We start from the raw sequence: 22911 nt of genomic DNA, 5'->3' as shown, positions 1-22911 counted from the left end.
TTTTGTTTTATACTTGAGAGAAGAAAAAAATAATGAAAGGAAAAAAATCCAAAACAATCCCCAACACATATAGATAGGCATGAAACTGTTTTGTTTTCCAAAAATGCTAAGCAGAGTGGTAACAGTTACATTTTAGCATATGGCATGCTGTGTTTCCAGCTGTTTGGGTATGTTTTACTAAGTTGTGTCAGACCTGTAAGGGCATTGTAATGGCTGGTTGCCTTTTTCTCCAAGATTCCAGTCCTCCCAGAAGCACCAAGCTTAGTCCAGATAGTGTAATCTTGATAGGGAATATTTCAAATAGGAAAGCAAAGTATCAGAAAAGAAACTACAGGTTATTCCTTTCCCTCAGTGGTTTCTTTGAAAACATGCACTGCAGCCAAGTTGAAAGACTAGTTTATCCAGAGTTCTTCATGGTTAACATTTTGTAACTCTTCTTCTTAGTCTCATGGAGTCTTTATATGTGTATAGAGTGGTTTATAAAGTAAGCTTCAGAAAGGTATGTATGTGCATACCTACTTAATTGTTTTTCTTGATGTTTATTTTGAGATAATTGTTGTAAGAGTAGTCTATGTGCTCTTTACATGCATTATCCTTGGGGAGAATGCCCTACAAAACCATAGTACATCACAACTAGAATACTGAGATAGAAAACATTCCCATCACTACAAGTATCCCTTGTGTCTTAAATATGTTATATAAATGGAACAATACAATATGTAAGTCTCTTAATTCAGACTGATGTAACAAAATATCATAAACTGGGTGCTTCAACAATAGATGTTTATTTTTCATAGTCCAAAGTCTAGGAAGTTTAAATCAAGGTGTTGGCAAATGTGCTTCTTGTAGGGACCTCTTCCAGGCTTGTAAAACACTGCCACCTCACTGTAGCAGAAGGTGCTGATGCTTCCTTATAAGAGCACTGATCCTTTTATGGAGGCTCTCATGATCTCATCAAAACCTAATTACCTCCTAATGATCCCCCAAAATATTGGTGTATAATAATTTACTAAGCACTTTTGTTTGACTCTGGTATCTTGCACTTGTATATATTTTAATCAGAATAACATCTTTATTGTCATTTTTCCATCTTCTCTAAATCTTTTCAACAGCTTTCAGTAAATTTCCTTATGCAATCCTCATATACAGACACAATGTACTTCAGTATTAGTCACCCTCTGTCATTCTCTTTCCCTCTCTTTGTTCCTGGTTATTCCCTCAAAGAGTCCCATAGTTATAATCATGTTATATAATAATGTATGTATATGTCAATGAATGTGTGTATTCTAGGTTTTACAAATGAGTTACAACAGGTGCTAGCTGGTTTTTTGAGCTTGCACTCAACACAATCTGCAACCGATCCATTTTTCTGCAAATAACATGATTTCCTTTTCTTTATGGCTGTGTAATGTTCCATAGTATAGATATACTATATTTTGTTTATACATTAATTGCTTGATGACCTGCAGCATTGCTCTTTTTGCTCATGCTTCCATATGAGTTTTTGGATTGTTTTTCTGATTTCTGCAAAGTGACACTGGAATGAAGTACTCATTGAATATGTAAGTTGCTTTTGGTAGCATGGCTATTTTCATGTTTTACCAATCCATGAAACATCAGATTTTCCTATCTTCTGATGTCTCTGTGGATTTCTTCCTTCAAGATTTTAGTTCTCATTGTAGAAGTCTTTCACCTTTTTGGTTGAATTTGTATCTAGATATTTAATTTTTGTGTGTCTATTGTGAAATGGGTTATTTTCCTAATTGCTTTCTCAGCTTGTTCTTTTTTGGTATATAACAAAAGCTAATGGTGTTTGTATGTTGATTTTTGGCTATATTATCCAAAGGGTTTATCTCATCTAGGGGATTGTGCAGAATATTGTGTCCTTTAAGTATAGGATCATATCATCCACAAAAAGAATAATTTGACTTTTTCCCTGGATAAATCTCCTTTATTTCTTTTTCCTGCTTTATTGCTTTGGCTAGGAATTCCAGTATTATATTAAGTAGGAGTGGGGAGAAGGTACCTCTTGTCTTGTTCCTGACGTTAAGAAACATTTAGTATGATATTGACTATAAGCTTGTCATATATGGCCTTTATCATGAGGTATATTCTTTCTATTCCTAGTATCTTCAGAGCTTTTATCAAAAAGGTTGTTAAGTTTTGTCAGGCTTTTTCTGTGTCATATGATCGTGTGATTTTTGTCTTTGTTTCTGATTTTGTGTTACACTGATGACTGTATGTTACACCATCCTTGGTATATGATTCATGGGGTATGATTTTTTATAATGTGTGGTTTAATTCAGTTTACAAGAATTTTACTGAGAATTTTTGCATCTATGTTCATCAAAGAGGTTTTCCTATAATTTTCTTCCTTCTCCACTTCTCCTTCCTTCCTTTTTTTCTTTTCTCTATGTTTCTGTCTTAATCTCTCATTATCCTTATCTAGTTTTAAAGTCAGTGCAATACTTGCTTTTTATAGTATGAGTTTAGTATATCACATCTCTTTTTATTTCATTTAAGAACAGTTTAGTGGTGCTAATTCTTTGAAAGTCTGATCAAATTTGGCAATTAATTCCATCAGTTCCTGGATGTGGGCTTGAACTCAGGGCCTGGGTCCTGTCCCTGAGCTTTTTTACCTAAGGCTAGTTCTCTACCACTTGAGCCATAACTCCATTTGACTGTTTTTTGGGGTTTTTTTTTTTTATGCTTAATTGGAGATTTTTTTTGCCCAGGCTGTCTTTGAAATACAATTTTCAGATCTCAGCCTTCTGAGTAGCTAGGATTACAGACATGAGCTGCCAGCCCCTGACTAGAATCAATTTGTTATTTTATTGATATAGGTTTATTGATATAGGCTGGGAAGGTGGCTCAGTAGTAGAGCGCTTGCCTTGCATGCATGAAGCCCTGGGTTCGATTCCTCAGCACCACATAAGCAAAAAGGAAAAAAGCCGGAAGTGGCGCTGTGGCTCAAGTGGTAGAGTGCTAGTCTTCAGCTGAAGAGCTGAGGAACAGCGCCCAGGCCCAGAGTTCAGGCCCCATGACCAGATCCACCCCCCCCCAAAAAAAAGACCAAGTTTGTGTTTCATCGATTCTTTGCATATTTTTTGTCTCCAGTCCATTAATTTTTTCTCTATTGTTTATTATTTCTATCTGCTAATTTTGGACTTGGCTTGTTCTTCTTTTTCCGTTTGTATTTGTGTGTGTTTGTTTTGGGGTCTGACTCTGGGCCTGGCCCTCAGCTCTTTTTTTTTTTCTAATTTAATTTAATTTTATTTGTGAACATACTGTACAGAGGGGTTACAATTACATGGGCAGGATAATGCGTACATTTCTTACCAATCATTGCAGCCTCCTCCTTTGGTTTACCCTTCACATCCCTTCCCAGCCTCCCCCCTCCCCCCCAATCCCAATCTTTCTCCTTCTCCCCCTTCCCCCTCCCCCCCCCCCCCCCCGCACCGATGTTGTAAAGCTCGTTTTGGACATGACAACTTGTACTTCTCATTGTTGCAACAGGTCCACCTGTATCCTTAAACAACTGGTTTTTCCCCATCTCCTCCACAAGTTATACTGACATCAAGTATAGTGGAAGCAGGGGTTATACTGTGGGGGAGGGACATACAAAGCAACAAAGAGATAATCTTATAAATGTGTTAGAAACACATGCATGAAAGAAAAAAACATTAAAATATATATCTAAGGGTTCATTTTCCTGACATCACATTATCTGACCTTTTCCGCTTGACTCATACATATACTAGATATTACAAATAAGGGAAACCATGGGACCTATGTTTCTTTGGGCCTGGCTTACTTCACTTAATATAATTTTTTCCAAGTTTTTCCATTTCTTAACAAATGGGGCAATGTCATTCTTTCTGATGGAGGCATAGAATTCCATTGTGTATATATACCACATTTTCTTGATCCATTCATCTACTGAGGGGCATCTGGGTTGGTTCCATATCTTAGCTATGGTAAATAATGCTGCAATAAACATAGTTGTGCTGGTAGCTTTAGTGTGGTCTTGTTTGTAAACATTTGGGTAAATGCCCAAAAGTGGGATTGCTGGGTCATAGGGGAGTTCTATGTAAAGTCTTTTGAGGAACCTCCATACTGCTTTCCAAAGTGGTTGAACACGTTTACATTCCCACCAACAATGAAGTAAGGTTCCTTTCTGTCCACATCCCCTCCAGCATCTGTTGTTGTTAGAGTTCTTGATTTTTGCCGTTCTAACTGGGGTGAGGTGATATCTCAATGTTGTTTTGATTTGCATTTCTTTTATGGGTAGGGATGTTGAACATTTCTTCATGTGTCTATTTGGCCCTCAGCTCTTCAGCTCAAAGTTAATGCTCTACTACTTGAGCCACAGCACCATTTCCGGCTTTTTCTGCTTATGTGGTGCTGAGGAATTGAACCCAGGGCCTCATGCATGCAAGGCAAGCACTCTACCACTGAGCTACCTTCCCAGCCCTGTTTTTGTTTTGTTATTTTTCACTGGTGTTATTTTGTTTTTGTTTTTTGGGAGCTTGAGGTATATCATTAGGCTATCTATTTGAAAGTTCTCTCTCTCTCTCTCTCTCTCTCTCTCTCTCTCTCTCTCTCTCTCTCTCTCTCTTTCTGCTTATAGCTATGAATTTTCCTCTTAGCACTGTCTTTGCTGTGTCTCAAGAGCTCTGGTAGGTTGTATTTTGTTTATTGAGGTCCAGGAATTTTCGGATTTCCCTTCATATTCCTTCAGTGGTCCACTAGTTTTTCAACAATATGTTCCATCTCCATGCAGTTAAATATTTGTAGTTTCTTTTCTTTTGCTGCTGGACTGTAGATGAATTCCACTATGGTTGAAATTTTTCTATTTTGTTTTTCCAGCTTTTCTGTAGGTTGCTGAAACATTTTCTTCAGAATTCCACTTGCTTATCTATAGTATTTCTTATTTTTATAGAAAGACATGGGAGATTTTAATTGGTTGTCCTTTAAATACTTCTCACAGTCTTCATTGTTTTATCCGTCCTCGTGAAATGTAGAGGACTTCCCTGCCCATATGTCTTGTTGTCCTCCCCTATTTATCATTGTCTTAAATAGTTCCTCTCTGTATATTTTAGAACACATAAGATAGTATAATAATCATTTTGCATCAACTACAAAACAATGTACAAAATTAAGGAAGAAAAGGGAAACAAGATGTACTTAACAGTATTTTCGGTTACCACATGTTCTTCTCAGTGATTCAAGGTTGCCCCTTTTTATTGCTTTCCTTTCTGTTTAAGAATATTCTTTATCTATTGCCCTTTCATTCCCAGAGGATATTTTTATTGGATGCAGCATTCTCGGTTGACAGCTCCAATTTTCTTTTTTAATCAGTATTTTGGAAAGCTATTCCAGTTTTTCTTGTCTCTGTGTCACTATTGTTACTGTTGAGAAATCTATTGCCCATTATTGACAAGTGAAGAAAAATGCCCAGAATCCCACTAGGTCTCCACTGACATCACCCTGAGAGGGTGGGGTAGTAACTCATTATCCACTTGGAAGGACAACCTGGCTTCCTAACTGCTTCTAGAAGCCATCCTGGGAGTCTGGAGCTCTTTATAGCATTCTAGGTTCCACATCCACAGTTCCACACTTGGCTTTGATAATGTGGGTATGGTTGGACAACAGGCTTTTTTTTTCGGAAGCGGGGGAGGTATACTGGGTATTGAAACCAATGCTCACGTGGTAGACAAGCACTCTCACTGAGCTACATTCTGCCTTTCTCTAGTCTTTATCTTGAGGTAAGATCTTCCTGATTTATCCAGGGTGGTCTCAAACTTGAAATCCTCCTGACTCTGCTTCTGGAGTAACTAGGTCCAATCATGTACCACTGTCCCCAGCAACAGGATTTTTGAAGGTATTTGGCTGGAGTATAATAGTTACTGTGTTATTGTCTAAACATTTTCTGTCTTGCTAAGGTACCACTTTCCTAGTCTTTTACTAGAGATGGCAAGATTCTGTATTTGGTGGCATTTATAGTTGCCAGCTTCTTTAGCTAAGTGTGAGATCCATGAGGCAAAAGGAAACTCAGGAAGTAACCATTGTGGTATTCCTTGGGCTTGAGGGTCTTTAGCTTGTCTGTCTTCTCTCCATCGTTCAGGAGGGAAGAATCACCAGGAAGCATGTATTTGTTTGATCAAGGTGGTGTCACAGATCTCTCTGCATTGCAAAGGTATCTTTTTCTTCATGTAATTAAAAAGTAAATTGTGAAGTAGAGACCATTACTCTTGAAAGTCCTTAAAATCAGTCAGTTAAATATTAATTTTAAAATTAATATTGTAAAGCTCTTTTTACAACAGAATTCCCAGTTAGTTCAAAGAATGATCACCTTTAGGCAAACAGCACCACAGTAATAGCTGCCACAGGCAAAAATGGATATTAATCCTAGTGGGTTAAGGATAATCTCAGATACCTCCCACAGGAGACACTTGCTAATTTCAAAGGCATTAGCAGTGATTTCACTGTGGAGAAACTCAGTAGACCCCACCTTATCAAGTGATCAAAGATGACATCACCAGTAATAACATATTGCCCATCATGTCTATGGAATTCTTGCCAAAATTTCTCAACTCATCTTGAGAAAACACTAGATACATCTGTTCAGGTCATAAACAAGTAACTGAAGAGATTAGAGGGGACAGTTAATCGCAGTACCTCATGCTAGATGGGGTTCTGGACTAGAAAAAGGAGCCTACTAGCCACTGTCAAAATTTGAATTCAACCTGTACATTAGAGCTGTTTTGGTGCCAGTTTCCTGCTCTGATGACGATTCTATACTTAGGTAAGTGGGTAACCTTAGTGGGAGCAGAATAAACTGGAACTGTATACTAGAAGCTGTTTCTGTGATTTTTCCTCCCAAGTCTAAAATTATTTTTTAAAAAAGTACCCTCCTCTCCTTTTTTTAAACTTTCTATTCCACCATAAAAGTCACTCAGATAAAATAAATGCTTTCAATTAATTTTGTTTAGATGGAAAAACATTCTTTTATAACTAAGTGAAGTGCTAATTTGCATAAGAACCAAACCTCTAACAGAACAAACTCCTTTACCCTCCTCTTTTTCTGAAGCCAAGATGCAATTTCACAGAGACCTGTGCATCTTTCTTTAGATCTTATGACCACATACAATTTCCATACTTGCCAGATTGTGAAGTACAGATGCTTTCTATGAAATGGTTTATTCAGTGAGTAAATTCTGTCGAGCACTTATTATGTGGTGAATACTGTTTAGGATACTAGAATAAATGAGTGATCAAAGCAGTCAAAACTATCACCCATCACCAAACTTAAATGACAAAATAAGCATGTGTTTCAAGTTTGCTCATAGTATGTTATGTTTTTGTTGTTTGTTTTTTTTTAAAAGAACACTGGAATGCCAGAGTTGATGGGGTCACTTTCTCTACTGTACTTATTTATTTTCTAGCCCATTTTTCTACTTAATCATTTATCTTTTTCAAGATATAGCTGTTTTATATTATATGTTCAAAGCATGTTTATAATCCTTCCACATTGGAATGTAAACTCTATGTGAGAAAGGGCTTTATCTCTTCTCCTTACTTCTAAAGAACAATGCTTGACTTGTAGTAGGCCCTCATATTCATTCAGTGAATTCCTTCATAAATGCCCACCAAAATCCTGCACTTGATGTGATTTCTTGCATTCAGTGGAGGACCAGAAAAAAATTGATTCATTAATATACAGGCTCAGGTTATGTACAGTGTATTTTACTGAGCAGCTTGTGAGAGCTTTTCATACTTTTCTGGGTAAGACTAAATTCCCTTAAAATCCTAGGAACACATCTTGGTTACCTGTCACCTTGAGATTTGTCTAGGGAGTCATCCAATTATATTTCCATTTAAAATATGATAAAAATGCTTTTTGAAAAATGAAAAACAAAAGGAAAATTCTATTTCCTTTCAAGCTGTGGAACTTTTATAGCTGAATATCTTGGTTATGTTACATTATCTTATCCTTCATTGAAAAATACCCTTTTACTGTTCTCATTTTTTACTCTCTGATATGTTACAATGTGTATTAGAAATATCAGTTTCTAACATGTTACTTCTAACCATCTTTCATTTTTATATTTTGAACAGTGTTATTTACTTGTCTACTATACCGGCTGGCGAAATGTCAAATCATTTTTGACTTTTGGCTTAATCTGTCTGTGCAACATGTATCTCTATGAACTGCGCAACCTCTGGCAGCTGTTCTTTCATGTGACTGTGGGCGCATTTGTTACACTACAGATCTGGCTGCGGCAAGCCCAGGGCAAGGCTCCTGACTATGATGTGTGATACCGTCCTTCAGATATATTGCCTTGACTTCAGGAAGGAAAGTAGCGGACATATTTTAACTGCCACTGTGATGATGAAACAGATAACAACAAATAAGAAGCTCTGAATTCTTTCTCATCATCTTTCCATTTCTTATAAATCAGCATGGCATGCCTGTGAGCATGCAAAACCTGCTAAGAAAATTCCTTTCAGAAGAACACAGGCAGTGAAAATATCATGAGGAGAAGGAAGAAGAAAAGCCTTATCTCTCTTCGGGGCCATTGCAGCGGAAGAACAGGCTGATGCCGCTGGAAGGAAGACCTGGCTGGTGGTCCAGAATTCTCCCCAAAAGAGTTCAATCAAAACCTAGCCATGGAACTTTTTCTGAGGACCAAGCAGGAATGCTACAACCTGAGTTTGCCTTTGTGAGGCTTTACTATAGACTAAATTATAAGATGCTGCAGAAATTGGAAAAGTTTATATTTTAAAACAAATTGTGCTAAATATTAGATTATTTGCACATTATAATACGAAGAGATTATGAAGTCTAGAGTGGTGTGGAGTTGATTCTTTTACTTTATGTTTTTGCCTTAGTCCTAATTCTGGAAATCACTGACATGGCAGGAGAAGGCTGTGGTGAGATCATCTCTAGAACAGCACAAGTATTGAGAAGAGTGATATATTTTCCTTTGTAGACCACATTTGTCATTTCTTTTGAAATTGCTTTTTAAAAATATGATTTATTAGGTGATACTCATTGCTTCCCAAATGGATCATTTTGAGTACTAGACCATAGTGTTGACTTAACACTTACCTTTCAAATTTTAGAGTTATTTTAAGAAGAAACAAATCCCAATCTAAGTTAAAAAACAAACCTGTATCACCTTGCCCTAAATAAAAGATAACTACAAAGTAAAATTAACACAGAAAAAAAGGTTACTAAATTCTACCTAGATATTAATGCCTGCCAAGGCCCCCATGTGGATCACATGGCATGCTCTTTGTAGTAATGAGAGATGTTACCAGCACCAAAATGAGGTTCTGGCTGTGGAATTATCAAAGGATAAAAGGAAATTATGGAGGGAGTGTCCCTTTCCCCGTGCTCCAACATTATTGAAATCTTGTGTTGACCCCATCTGTGTGCCACCAGAGGTGGCCCTGTGCTGTGGCAGCCTCAGACTGTGCTAAGAAAATCAGAAGGTAACTTGCCTAGCAGCTTTGCTTATTATTGGAAGGTAAGCATGCAGTGTTTTGGAGAACTTAATTTCTGGTAACATTTAGAAAGATTACTATTAAGCCAGTAGCAATTAATAATACAGGAAGTATAGCATGATTCTGTTATCAGATTCTCCATCTGTCCTGATTTCAGAAGTCACCTTCATAAGAATTTTTCTTTTTTGTTTTTTAAAGATTTCAAATAAGGAATGCATTGGGTACTAAAATTTGGTATCATCCCCACCTATGGGCCCTGTTACATGTAATTTATTTTACTGAACATATTTATTAAGTAAAAGTCTGGAGAGTTGTCATTCAACAGCTTTGTTGGACATGTGGCCATGTCTAGAAATGCCTATTTAACTAGAACCTTTCCTGTTGCCTCCTTTTCAGAGAATAGGGCAAAAAGAAGGCAATAAGCTTATGGCATCAGGGAGTTGTTAAAGGCAAGTTTGTTACCAGTAACAAAGCTGCATAGAAATTATGTGTATCTGAGATACCCCAAGGTATCATATGATTCTAAATTATTCAGCAATATTGAATTATGTTTGATAGTTTGCATTTACTGAGGCAGCAAAGCAAAAGTGCAATTTAGAAAGGGTTTCTAAATTAAAGGTTCCAACAGTTTTCTTGTAAGTAGTCGATTAACCCAGGAAGTTGGAGCATTCTGATTAACTGTGGTTTTGTTGAGTATTGATATTTTATAGCTGTCTTTCCAGATTCTTTCAGGAACTATCTCATTAGATGATGAATTTATAATGTTTCATATTTGTATTCATTCAAGAACACTTGCAAACCTCTTACCAGTTATTTTTTTAAACTTAATTTTTTTTTGTTTGTGTTTTTCTTATCAGCTTCTTTGGTAAGAGGACGTTTACACCTTAATGTAAAGAATGAAACAGGTATAAAAAATGTTTTACATACACAGGTGCTTTCTTTCATTATTTGATTACTTCATCTCTGAGATTACATTGCTGTCAAAAGAAATTATAAGTTCTGAAAAAGATTTTGGCAACGGGCTGGGAAGGTGGCTCAGTGGTAGAGCGCTTGCCTTGCATGCCTGAGGCCCTGGGTTCGATTCCTCAGCATCACATAAGCAAAAAGAAAAAAAGCCGGAAGTGGCGCTGTGACTCAAGTGGTAGAGCACTAGCCTTGAGCTGAAGAGCTGAGGGATAGCGCCCAGGCCCAGAGTTCAGGCCCCACAACCAGACCCCCCCCCCAAAAAAAAAACAAAAAAGATTTTGGCAATGGATGTAAAAAAAAGTCTGTAAGTTTTTGAGATAGAACCACTTCCACCTCTTAACATGTGTGACACTGGTATCTTAATTTATTTATTTATTTTTTTGTCCGGTCATGGGGCCTGAACTCTGGGCCTGGGCGCTGTCCCTCAGCTCTTCAGCTCAAGGCTTGCGCTCTACCACTTGAGCCACAGCGCCACTTCCGGCTTTTTTTCTTTTTGCTTATGTGGTGCTGAGGAATCGAACCCAGGGCCTCTGGCATGCAAGGCATGCGCTCTACCACTGAGCCACCTTCCCAGCCCCTGGTATCTTAATTTAAATTGCACCTTTATTCCTAAGAGCACACACCTCTTCCCCCTCCCCCACCCCCACCCCCCACCCCCACCCCCCGCCCCTGCCTGCAGTGAGTTTTGTAGTGTGGGGAAATTAGTAGCTACCCTCAGGTTAAACTGGAGGAGTCCTAGGTGACCAGAACTTATTGACTTACATAGCTTACATGTACAACTCTACAACCTCCTAGCACTGAGTTCTTTACACTGGTGGGACTACTGAATGTGACTAGATCTTATAGCATGCCTATTCTTGATAAAATCAAGTAAATGAGTGAGGGCTTCTGAAATCATTGATTCCAGACATGCTACTGGTATATTTTACCTTAATTATATATATTTTTATTTATTTAGGCAATGCTAAAATACTGCTTTTTAACTGCCATGAGAGTAAAGGTACTCTCATTTATATAATGAAAGTAAATTACAATATTCACCTGTCATGTATAAATATGTATACATACTTATATTTTTGTGTAATGTATACATATATAATATACACATTTATGTACATTGGTATCTTTCCCAAAAGAACTTGAATGCAGCATACCAAGAAAAGACATAAAATAGATAATATGAACAGAAAGGGGATATAAGACCAAGGAAAATGGAAAGAAAGATTAAAGGGTTGCCCTTACTCTGGGTTAAAATGTGATTTGGGAACATCCTGGAAGTTTAAGAGAAGAATATACCTTTGGAGGATCTGTCCTGATGAATTTTGGTAAGAATTCTCATTGGGCTTGGGGTCATTGGAGTGCCACGATGAACAGAATTTCTGATTAGACTAATGTTTGTATATTAAGGTTGTGTCTTAGTATGAGTTGTATGTAGTACTATTATTACTTTCAGGTGTGTGTGTTTGTTTACTAGAAGCTTGTTTCTGTAAGAAATCTTGCCCTAAGCTAAAAGTATCTGTTAAAGCTTGAAAATCCATTTGAGACAAATGGGTTAAAATCATGGAGGACTTTTACCCAAGTTTATGGTTTTATGTAAAATGATTATGCATTCTTGGATTAGCATGTTTACTTTACAATACATATTTTTTTTTTGTTTTTTGTTTTTACAGAACAATTTAGAGAGGAAAAGTGTGACCCCCTTTCTGTCAGGTCATATCTAGAAACCCACTAGGTTGCTGCATGCCAAGACTCCACAGAGGCAAGAGCTTTGTCATATGAGACTTCATTTCCACAGTCCAAAGGAGGCAACCCTCCCACCTGTGTGCTCTGGAGATTAGATGTCTTCTAAATGGCCTTTACTCCAAAGGTTCACTAAAGTAGATTGAGGATACGCTGAGCACTAGATTTCCACTGGAGCACAAGGTGTGTGTGTGTGTGTGTGTGTGTGTGTGTGTGTGTGTGTGTGTGTGTGTGTGTGTGTGTGTGTGTGTGTGTGTGTGTGTGTGTGTGTGTGTGTGTGTGTGTGTGTGTGTGTGTGTGTGTGTGTGTGTGTGTGTGTGTGTGTGTGTGTGTGTGTGTGTGTGTGTGTGTGTGTGTTTTATCTTGTTAGTATTTAACAAGCATTTGCTTTACTCCCAGAGTTAGAGCTACTGTGAAGTTTGTGGTGAACAAAAAATTACTTCAGAAGCATCTACCACGTAGACAAATTGAACACTTAGCCTTACAGCAAATCACAGGTCATTCTTCAAGGCTGAATTCTATGGTCTATGGTCACGCCTCTTAAGTGGTTGGGTTTTTTTTGTTGTTTTTTGGGTTTTTTTTTTTGCATGATCTCTAAGGAGTTGCAGTCTTTCTACCTAGAAATTCTGTGGTAAAACAGAATTGGGTCTTTTGTTGAGATTGGCTTTAATAATACGCTTGCTAACAATTAGTAAGAGAACGGTTGCAACTCCGAGGGTTTTGAGTGGGCTTGGATGAGAGCCAAGTCAACTGTGTATTAGCCCCCTTCTGGCTGCATTCTTCACCAAGTGAGGGTGCCTCATCCTCACAGGTGTGCTTTGGGGCTGCAGTGGTTCTAGCTCTGTGGTATTGGCAGGCTGCAGCCTTCTAGGTCAGCATCTCTGTAAGTGGCCAAGTTTGTGTGTATGTGTGCGTGCACACGTTTTTGTTTTGTTTAGCAAATGAAATCACAGCTTTGAAAGACTATAGAGTTGGAAGGCACATGGTTTACGTCCTCCTGCCTGTTAACGTTGAATGCAGTTGATTTGTGGGCACCCAGGTGTCCTGTGCATTGGAAGTGCTGGGGTGTCATGAATCATCAGCACAATTGGGGGCCATTGGAAACTCCAGGAGAAACAACCTTAGTTCTCAGTTCCTGAATTTAATACCTTAGTACCATGAATCCTCTGTTTCCTTAGCAACAAGTATTTTCAGCCCATCCTCAACCACAGTTCATATTTGCTCTCTTCCCTCCCACATCCCACAGCACAGCATGCAGACATCATCCAGCAGGCACATAGAGCACCATCAGGTGCTCATGTGCTCAGACATCCCGTTTCTCCTTTGGCTCTGATGGCTTGTTTTCAGCCTCAGTCACTTGCCTACCTTGTGCCAGTGCTTGGCTTCACGGCTGAGTTGTGAAAGACTTGTCTACATGTAAACGTATTTTGCCCTTGCACTTTTGAGTTTCTCCAGTGCCTTTTATGGGCCAAGTACCCACAGAAAGCCAGTCTTCACAGTAGCTCAAGTGGAGGAGACACTGTCTCATTTTCACTTGATGAAACTAAGGTTTGGGTCAAGAAGCTGCTTGTGTAGTTATTATATCAATCAGTGGTAGCGTGAAGTTCAGACCTGAGATTTTGGCTTCGATTGAAAAGTTAGTGCTCATTTTTCTATGACCACAGTGCAGCTCAGAAAGAAAATCCGTAGTGTGTGTGTGTAACTGGTAACAGCTGGGTTCTTAGCATTGTAGCAGCAGTGAGACTAGATGAAGCAGACATGGAGGAGAAATAGCAATACACGCTGCATCCTGCACAACAGGCACCATGGCAGTGGGCATGTTCCCCCCACAGAAAGCATTTCTGAGGGCTTTCTCTTTCATGGACAAGCCCTAAAGACATGGTGCCAGGATATCAACCCACGTCTCACTCAGACCTTATGCTTCTAACTACCAAATGATTTTAAGCTGTGTAATATGGAAAGCTGTTTTAACGTATATTAGGTAATACACACTACCTTTTGAATAAAAGACATCAGGTTTGTGCTGTTTTTTTTTGGGGGGGGGAGAAGGGGGGGTCCGGTCGTGGGGCCTGAACTCTGGGCCTGGGCGCTGTCCCTCAGCTCTTCAGCTCAAGGCTAACACTCTACCACTTGAGCCACAGCGCCACTTCTGGCTTTTTTCTTTTTGATTATGTGGTGCTGAGGAATCAAGCCCAGGGCCTCAGGCATGCAAGGCAAGTGCTCTACCACTGAGCCACCTTCCCAGCGACTGTGCTGAGTTTTGAAATGTAGCTGCCCTTGGTAAATTAATTTGCTAAAATCCCTATATTTAGAACAGTGACAAGACAGATGGAGGCAAAAGGTGTGTGACTACAGGTGCTCCGATAGAACGCAAGGAAATAGGCCCTTGGTATTTGTAGAAGTAACTCTTGAGTTAAGTGTCATTGGTGATTCATATGATCTAAACTTTTACTTTTCCTAGTAGGACGGCTAGAATACATTGGTTCTTTGGCTTGAAGTAATTTTGTCGGTATTCTTTATGGGTTCCTGTATTTGAAACAACTAAAAAAACAAGAGGTAATTTTTTACAGTGTAGCCTTGCAAGCAGTTTCCTTTCTGGCTTAGTTTCCTCTCAGGTACAGTGTTTGTGTGTGTGTGTGGGGGGGGGGTAATAAGGATCCAGGGAATAAGTAAATAGGAAGCGCTTCCAACAGGGCAGGACACAGGAAATGCCAGGAAAGTGACTGTGGCCAGCCACCTTGTGTACTTGCTTGTTACTACCTTCAGAGTCTTTTAAATTGCAAATTTCTCCAATGTGCTAGCTCATTGTACAAAACTGTACCAAAGCCACTTAAGTGAGAATCCTGCTGAGATCTAGCCTTGCCCTGCCCTAGCAGGTGCTTTAGTACAGACATCTGGCAAGAACACTAGGATGCTCCAAAGAGAAAGGAAGTGAGAGATAGCTGCCGAATGCCTCCTTTATGCCGAATGCTTGCTGTATGCCAGGTGCAGAATGTACAGAATGTTCTGCACTTTAACCTGGTCCTTCTAAGGAAGCAGGATGCAGTCATCCAGTGTCACATACCTGAAAGAAATAGGCTATGTCTTCCTGTTCTCCATGGTCCCAAGACACTGGAATGTTAAGACAATAACAGAGGTACCTCTGGGAATCTCGCCCTGTCTAGTAAGGTACTAGCATCATAGCTCCAAAATGCTTTACTCTGAATACACTATTCGGAACTACCAATCAGTCTTGAATGGCAGCTGCCCTGAAGCTACCACTCTGTCAAGGTCGCTGTTAAGTATGTGCATCAATAAGAGGTGAGGGGTAAGTGGGCAGCTAGCTTCAACTTCCAAACTACAATACTATGGAGGTGAGGACAAAGACAGCCTTAAACAGCACAAATGGAGCATGGCTATAAAAGGATTAACCAGAAATAAGATGCACTCCTCTAAGGGGACAAAAGTCACATGAGCCAGGAAGGAGTGCCACTGTGGCTGAGCAACAGTGGAGAAGCGAATTTTGCAAAACTAGAAAAAAGTGTGATTATCCAGAAATGCTGACACATGTAAGATTTCAGCCAGGTCTAAATTAGAAATTGGCCGATTTTGAAACTGATTGTGTTCTAATGGACTCCAGAGAAGATTCTGTAAATCCATGGGCCTAATAGACAAGCACTATGAAAGGTGCTGGGGATGATGTGCTCTTACCATGTGCAGGGGTGGCTCTGCTCTGCTCACTAGCAACACAGGCAGCTAACGTGTGGGGCTGGGAATCCAGTGGGAATGGGAAGTTGCCTCCTGAACTCAAGCCTGAAGGAACCCTGTTCCTTCCCCATCATTGTTCTCTCCTCTCCTTGTCTCTCTAGATCCGCTGTAGCTCTGTAAACCTAGATTTCCTACCTGGCCCTTCCCAGCCCCTGGCTGTGCTACTGCACAGCTACTGTTGGATGCTGTTTAGACAAAGCAAGGCAATTTATGGCTGGTTTGAAGGTGAAAGTCCTATAGATCCCCTTGTCCAGATATTTGTGCATTGGGCTCTGCTTTTGGCTCTAAAATCTCGGATCTCTGATTAGGTTTGTACCATGAATGTGGTGAAGACTGTAAAAAGAATTATACGAGTATTTAGGATCAGAGAATACCAGAGGTAGGAAAGATCTTGGAGACCAGCCATGCAGTGCCCCTCATTTAGCGTTGTTCTTGTGTTCATGTTGTGAGTTCTCAAGCAGATCGTGTAGGTGGGAAGGGAAAATGGACAATAGGACAGCAAATATCACCTTCCCTCAGACTGGAAGGAGAACCTCCCACCCCAGAGTTTTTGGAAAATCTGGAAGGACACGTGTCTTTTAGTGATTAGATCTCACTTCACTCTGTGGACCTTGAGAAGTGGTGAGCCCTGTTCTTGCCAACGGCCAAATGGGCACCCTGAACACAAGTGCCTATCTCCAAGCATCCATGCAGCAGCCTTCTCTCAACTGCCTCCAGGTCTTGGGGAGGCCAAGGAGAGTGTTCTGTGCTGTGTGTGAGGTTCACCCAAACAAAAGAGGACCATGAGTAAATAATTCCACACGCAACACCAGCCCTCTAGCTCCCCAGATACTTTTCCTGAGTGACTGGGGTGTCATGTGGAAGGGCCATGGTCATCATGGCCCAGTCTTCCCAGCTCCCTTTGTTTTGAAGGTGAGCTATTATTTGCTCTCTTCCATGTATTGTTTTGAGCTAGGCAAAAGCTGTGATTTTCAAATTGTGTTTGTTCCTGCCATCGTTGTCTATGCCAGGGCAGTGCGACTCCCACTTGGCAGCAGAATGAACTGCACATCGTTGTTGGGCTTTGGGAAGCTCAAGAGGCTCCTGATTAACAGTGTTTGCTTTTGGGAAGGTTTATATAAATGTGTTGTTGTTTTGGCAGTACTGGAGTTTGAACTCAGGGCTTTGAGACCACTTCAGTTATACCCTATTTTAGCTGATTTATTGGAGATAGAATCTTGCAGATTTTTCTGCCTGGGCTGACCTTGCACCGCACACTTCCCACCCTCAGCTTCCTGTGCGGCTAGGATACAGGCACGCATTAGTGCTGTCCAGCTATAACTGCATTTGTCATTATCAAAGTCTTAGAGCAATGGTGGCTCCTTGGTGAGTGTTTAGCTTCAGCTTCTTCCGTACACCAGTGCCTCCCTGCTCCTAATTTGATGCTAAGTTCACACTGTAATCCAGTCTTTGCCTGTTAGTTGATACTTGTTTTTTGCTATCAGCAGGCATAATGGTGTTCAAAACTGACCCCATGTATCACTAACATCTTTCCCAATAAGCTTCATAAATTAGCTTTCTAGAGGTAGATATAAAACAGCTCTTTCCCTGTGTGCACATGGAGCCCTGCTCCGCTATGCAAATGCTGGTACACCCATGGTTAAGACTCATGAGTGGGCTGGGAAGGTGGCTCAGTGGTGGAGTGCTTGCCTTGCATGCATGAGGCCCTGGGTTCAATTCCTTAGCAGAAAAAGCCAGAGGTGGCACTGTGGCTCAAGTGGTAGAGTGCTAGCCTTGAACTGAAGAGCTAAGGGACAGCACCCATGCCCAGAGTTCAGGTCCACATTCCTTCATTTATATCCACATTAAACTTAAAACTGACCAAGCCCCTCATTTCTGAATAACCCTGAATGTGATGGACACAGTAGACAGGAACTGTTGAAAGAGATCGCTGGTATGGGCTTCACCAGCAGATAGACCTGCTCTGAAACATCTTGTGTTAATTGCCAGTTATGTCTGTGTCTGTTTCCTCATCAGTGAAATGTGGCCATGAGGATGTTTGTTTGGTACTAGCCCAGTGTGGCATACAGCTAGCATTAGCCATGAAGGTGGGCAGCCTAGCCCCTCCCATCCTCTTGGGTCTTCTCACTCGCCTGTGTTCTACTATGGTGGTTTTGCCTTTCTTTTAGTGCACCTTGTTTTAAAACTTGGGCTCTGGCCCAAACTAGAAATGAGACCAGGACACATTACCAGTGAAAGTGTTTAATAGTTAAATTATTTAAATAGACTTTTCAATTTCCATGGGAAATCATAATCGTATCCGTTTTTGCAAGAGCAGGAATAAAAAGAGTGCACACCCCTTAGAGGGAACAAAGAGCTAGCACTGCACACTGTCACCAGTCACTGCTGGGGTGGGGAGGGGCCTCATGAGGCTGTGACCAATACGGGGACATGGCATGAACTCAGCACACACACTGTACTCAGACTGGAAGCAAAAGGAAACCCCACCACACTGGTGGGCGTATGGAGGGCAGGAACTGAGAACAACACGGTGGAAGAAAGCAGTCCCTGAACCAGAGGTGAGGGCAATACAGAACTCAAAAGGGTAGAGCAGCAAAAGCACAGGACACATTCAGGCTTGGCAGATTGGGATCCATACACTACCTCAGAGCTGTTCATACTGGGGTGGGAATACAGTATGGGGTAGGGTGGTGCAGATAGACATCAAAGTAACATTTCAGCAGCTGGCATACAGATGCCACTTCACCTTCAAGCTCCTATTGGAGGGGAGAATAATTCTGCCCTGAGAAGCAAGGAAAATACCTGGGCCTAGACCCTAAGAATGCTGTTTATGCCTCTGTCATAGAATATTATTTCTGAAATGCATCCTCAGAAGTTATTTTTTATAAAAAGCTTTCCTCCACATCCCCCCAAATCAGAAACTAGACAAAATGATGCGAGCTTTTTCCTCGCATCGTTTTTCCTCGCATCAGAGCGGTAGTGGCTCTGGGTTGCAGCTGAAAGGGCAAGGCTGCCTCCTTCCCCAAACCCGAGGCCTGTACAGCAGTCATCTCCGGGGAGGGTGCCTGTGCCTCAGCCAGCTGAGTAGATCATTCGGGGTGGGCTTCGAGCCCTCAGGTGGGGTGGAAGGGGAGGCATGGCCATTCCTGAGCTCTTCAGTCAGCCATGGCTGCCTCTGTTGAGGCAGTAAATGCTGACGGCGCACAGAGTAGAAGGGTGGTTATGGGCTGGCCGCCGGTGTGGGCTGAGGTGCTTCCTGGTCAGTGGGGATGGGAAAGAAGCTCAGTCTTCCTCTCGCTGCACCTGCACTAACTCAGGGTAACTGGAATGTGTGTGCATGTGTTTATTAGAGATGGGGTAATGTGCCACTGCATTTTCCTACTTAATCTGAATGTATGATACCCCAAAAGGGTGCCTGGGGAAACCCCAAACTGCCAAGTCTGAGATGAGAACATACGCTGCAGGAGACCAGTTCCACAGCCCGAACACACAGACACACACCAGAACACACGCTGACATCCGTACAGTACAAATGAGCACAAACGCCCCGCTGTGCACAGCTGTTTTCTAATATAGAGAATTTACAAAATATAGATTTTGGTATATCTGTTAGATCTCCAAGGTTTTCAATAATACAAAATAAAAAGTACAAAAAGACAAGTAGGGGTACCCACCCTCCCTCCCCAGTGACATCTTCATTTGCTTGTGTGTCTCTTACACGCATACAACTAGCATAGTCTAAAGAAGGGCACAGAAAACTTGTTTTACCTAATAAATATTTTCTTTTTCTCAGAGCCACTGCTCCCTACCTGCTCTCCTCTCGCCTCCCTTTCATGATCAGTCCTATTCCCTTCACAGGGCACTGTGTGCGTGGAGATGTGGGCAGAGGACAGCGAAGGCCATGCCCTCCAGAGCCAGCACTCCTGCCCCAAAGCACCGCCAGGAACCAGGGTGCAGCCTTGTCTGACAGTTAAAGGCTCACGTGGAAAAGCAGACCCTCAGGGTCCCTGGGCTAGCGCTGAGCCCACCTGCCCACCCTGAGGCCTTCCCTCAGGCCTGCCACTGTGCACTAGACTGAGCTCCCCAGCAAAGGCTCCAGCGGCACCTCCGCTCCACCATGCATTGGCAGCACCTGTCAGAAAACTCAAGATTTCAGCTGGAGTCTAGCGGAGTCTTCTGCAGAAACATCTTTGGTCTGCTTGGTGCTCGCAGGACGCTGGCACCAGGGCCCTGGCCGGAGGCCACACCCACCAGCAAAGGCAGAGGCTGCTTCTGAGTTAAAGTGGAAATCTCACCAGCATGGCTATGTGGCTGGGGTCTGGTCCCCCACCTGCCCACGTGGTGCAATAAGAAGCGGTTTCCTTCCCTCTGGAGGCCAGGCTGCTGGCACCACTGGCTGGCAGCTGCTAACTGAGGGGGGGCCCTCCATTGAGAAAGTAGGTCATCATCTCGCCTTTGCCTTTGACCTTGACCACTCCTCGGCACTCCAGCTGGTACGTGTTGGCAGCTAGCACTTGGTACATGTCTGTGGTGACCTGAGGAGGCAAATGAGAGAGAACAAGCCACCAATGACCCTGGCTATGAGCTGCTACGGGGCAGAAGTTCCTCTGAATGCCCAGCACCTGTCTGCCTCCCCAACACAGGTGTGGGGCAGCCCCTCACTGAGGGGCTCTGGAGACTGCTAAGGGCTTGTCATGGGATAACAACAGTTATGGTTCTTAGCCCCTCCCAGGTACTACTTCAGAGCTACTCCAAAGTGTCCATACTGCTTGTGCACAGGCAAGGAGGGGTCCAGTGCAGGATGTCAGCAGAGGAGCTCTCAGAGCGGTCGGTCACAACCAATAACCAAGTGCAGAATGAGGGTCTTCCATAGAAGTATCACTCCATTACCACTACAGACCAGAAAGATGTTTAAACATCTGGGAACCACTGTTAATCTTTCCAGAGGTAAGAACTATTATCACCCCTGTCCCAGGAAATGGGCCTCACTTGCCTTTGCTTATGTGGCACAGCCTGGACTCGTCTAATCTTGTGCATGTCTCTGCCTTAGCTTTGGGATCAAAGAAGAGAATTCACTAGAGCCTTATTGGTATACTGCTGTAATGGGCAAAGAGGGAGGCCAGGTGACCAATGCCTCACACGATGCTGCGGACACTCTCCTGACACAAGTACTGCCAGCTATAACTATGCACAGCTTCCCAGACTGGCTGTCATGAACCAGGAACTAAGTAGGTGTGATGGGTGGGCTGCTAAGATGACTGCTTTATTATGAGCTGGGCTTTCTGCATGAAGAGGCCCTAGAGCAGCTGGTGCTATGGTACCTGGCTGGCTGTTGGTGGTGCTCTGCTCTCCACTGCTCTCAGGACCCCAGCCTTTCCCTAGCACAGGAGTGGAGATAGGAATAGGCCGTGTCTCCTGGCACCTCATACAGCATCCACAAACTGGCCCACATGACCAGGGCTGTGCTTGGAGATCCTGTGATTTATTTCAGCAGTATCAATGTGACCAGAAAACCTTAAAAATTACACAATTAAGCCGGGTGCCAGTACTCACACCTATAATCCTAGCTACTCAGAAGGCTGAGATCTGAGAAAGAGGGAACAGCTTACACTAAGCAAAAGGAAAGAAATGTACATATCACCTGATTTGGAAGAAATAGCTGTAGGGTCAAAGTTTGTGGAGACCATAAAGCTTTATAGATCATGATAATGACAATGCACCTCATGAAGGTTAAAATGTGTTTGTGACTTTAACTAAGTATCACTATCCCGCAATACTGTGAAATTTATGTAATCACTTAATCTCAATAAAAAAAAATAGAAGGGCCTTTGGGTCAGACTAGAACAAGTTGTCCTGAGGAAAGTGAAGAAGAGCTGCTAGAGAGCTACAGGCTTGGGAATCCGAACACCAGTTTGCAGGGATGGAGAGAGGAAACAAAGGGTCTGGGCCTCTGGCTGGTCCCTTGACAGCTGGGCCTGATGGATGAGGGTAGAGCATTCATGCACCAGGCCCAGAGAACTGTGAGCTACTCTGTGCAGGTGTCTTCAGTCCTGTGCGTCTAGACCTGGGGGGCCATGGCTCCTTATAGCAGCTTAGCATGCCAGTAGCAGCACTGCCTACCTTCACCTACCCAGTTCCTTCTGTGCCCAGCAGAGGGCTCTGCATAGACCCTGTAAAGATCTGTCCAAGGTACTGAGAGCTGCAAACAATTGAGTTCTCCAAGCTTCCAGAACTAGTGCCAATTTTTCCATGACCCTTGGATTTTGAGAGAAATTCGGACTGGGAATTATGAGTAGTCTGCCATGAAGACCCCTCGGGTACTCACCTGGATGCGGTCAGGCACACCAGTGCTGTCCATGCGGCTGGCCACATTCACCGTATTGCCCCAGATGTCATACTGAGGCTTGCGAGCCCCAATCACCCCGGCCACTACAGGGCCAATATTGAGTCCTGTGGAGACACAAGTCAGCCACACTCATCAGGTTAACAGAGATGCTTGTGGGGCTCATCCTTGTTAGCATCACCTCTGCACAATCTAGGTTCTCTGACCCCTTACTAGAAGATAACCAGGGGCCTTGCTAATTGAGACAAGGGATCTGGTATACCCTCCATCACTCCTGTACATGGGTGGTTAACCCACCCATGCTCAGCCCTGGCAAGTCCATTGCCATGCATGCTCTCTTCAAGGCCTCTGGTGGCTTCCTGCATAACCCAATTGCCTTTTCTTAATCTTCCCTCTTGGTGCCTGTAAAATTAACTCAGACTCTACATACAGAATTCACTCCTTCTGTCTTAATCACTCCTGTGGGTCTCTGCCATTCTCTTTCTTAGGAATTGGTTCCTACCCCAGTTCTCTGCCCAGTTCTTCTCTCTCTCTCAGTTCTGTCACACCATATGCAGCTTTTTACCCCATGTGCTATTACAACTGTCTACCTCACTGGCCAC

General features: G+C 42.2%; 2 protein-coding genes across 9 annotated transcripts in view; one reads left to right on the top strand and one right to left on the bottom strand.

The window, feature by feature from the left end:
• Sec22a (SEC22 homolog A, vesicle trafficking protein) overlaps positions 1 to 10441 on the top strand; it is a 54549-nt gene extending 44108 nt beyond the window's left edge. For 6 of the 7 annotated variants that reach the window (XM_070030059.1, XM_070030055.1, XM_070030057.1 and 3 more), the window contains one exon: positions 8122 to 10441. In XM_070030059.1, the coding sequence (XP_069886160.1) occupies positions 8122 to 8322 (201 nt within the window). In that variant the 3' untranslated portion in view covers positions 8323 to 10441. Of the gene's footprint in view, positions 1 to 6127; positions 6200 to 8121 lie in introns of all 7 variants that reach the window. The other variant, XM_070030061.1, reaches the window with a different exon arrangement.
• Adcy5 (adenylate cyclase 5) overlaps positions 1 to 22911 on the bottom strand; it is a 176260-nt gene that overhangs the window by 13878 nt on the left and 139471 nt on the right. Inside the window, exons 20-21 of one of the 2 annotated variants that reach the window (XM_070030053.1) lie at positions 22292 to 22416; positions 18192 to 20501 (exon numbers count right to left, since the gene is read on the bottom strand). In XM_070030053.1, the coding sequence (XP_069886154.1) occupies positions 20373 to 20501; positions 22292 to 22416 (254 nt within the window). In that variant the 3' untranslated portion in view covers positions 18192 to 20372. Of the gene's footprint in view, positions 1 to 18191; positions 20502 to 22291; positions 22417 to 22911 lie in introns of those variants that run through there. The other variant, XM_070030054.1, reaches the window with a different exon arrangement.

This window comes from Dipodomys merriami, unplaced genomic scaffold, assembly GCF_024711535.1.
Source record: "Dipodomys merriami isolate MVZ:Mamm:240054 unplaced genomic scaffold, mDipMer1.0.p SCAF_2, whole genome shotgun sequence".
Classification (NCBI taxonomy): Eukaryota; Metazoa; Chordata; class Mammalia; order Rodentia; family Heteromyidae; genus Dipodomys; species Dipodomys merriami.
Note: the sequence above shows the minus strand (reverse complement) of the source record. Positions and strands in the feature narration are given on the sequence as shown.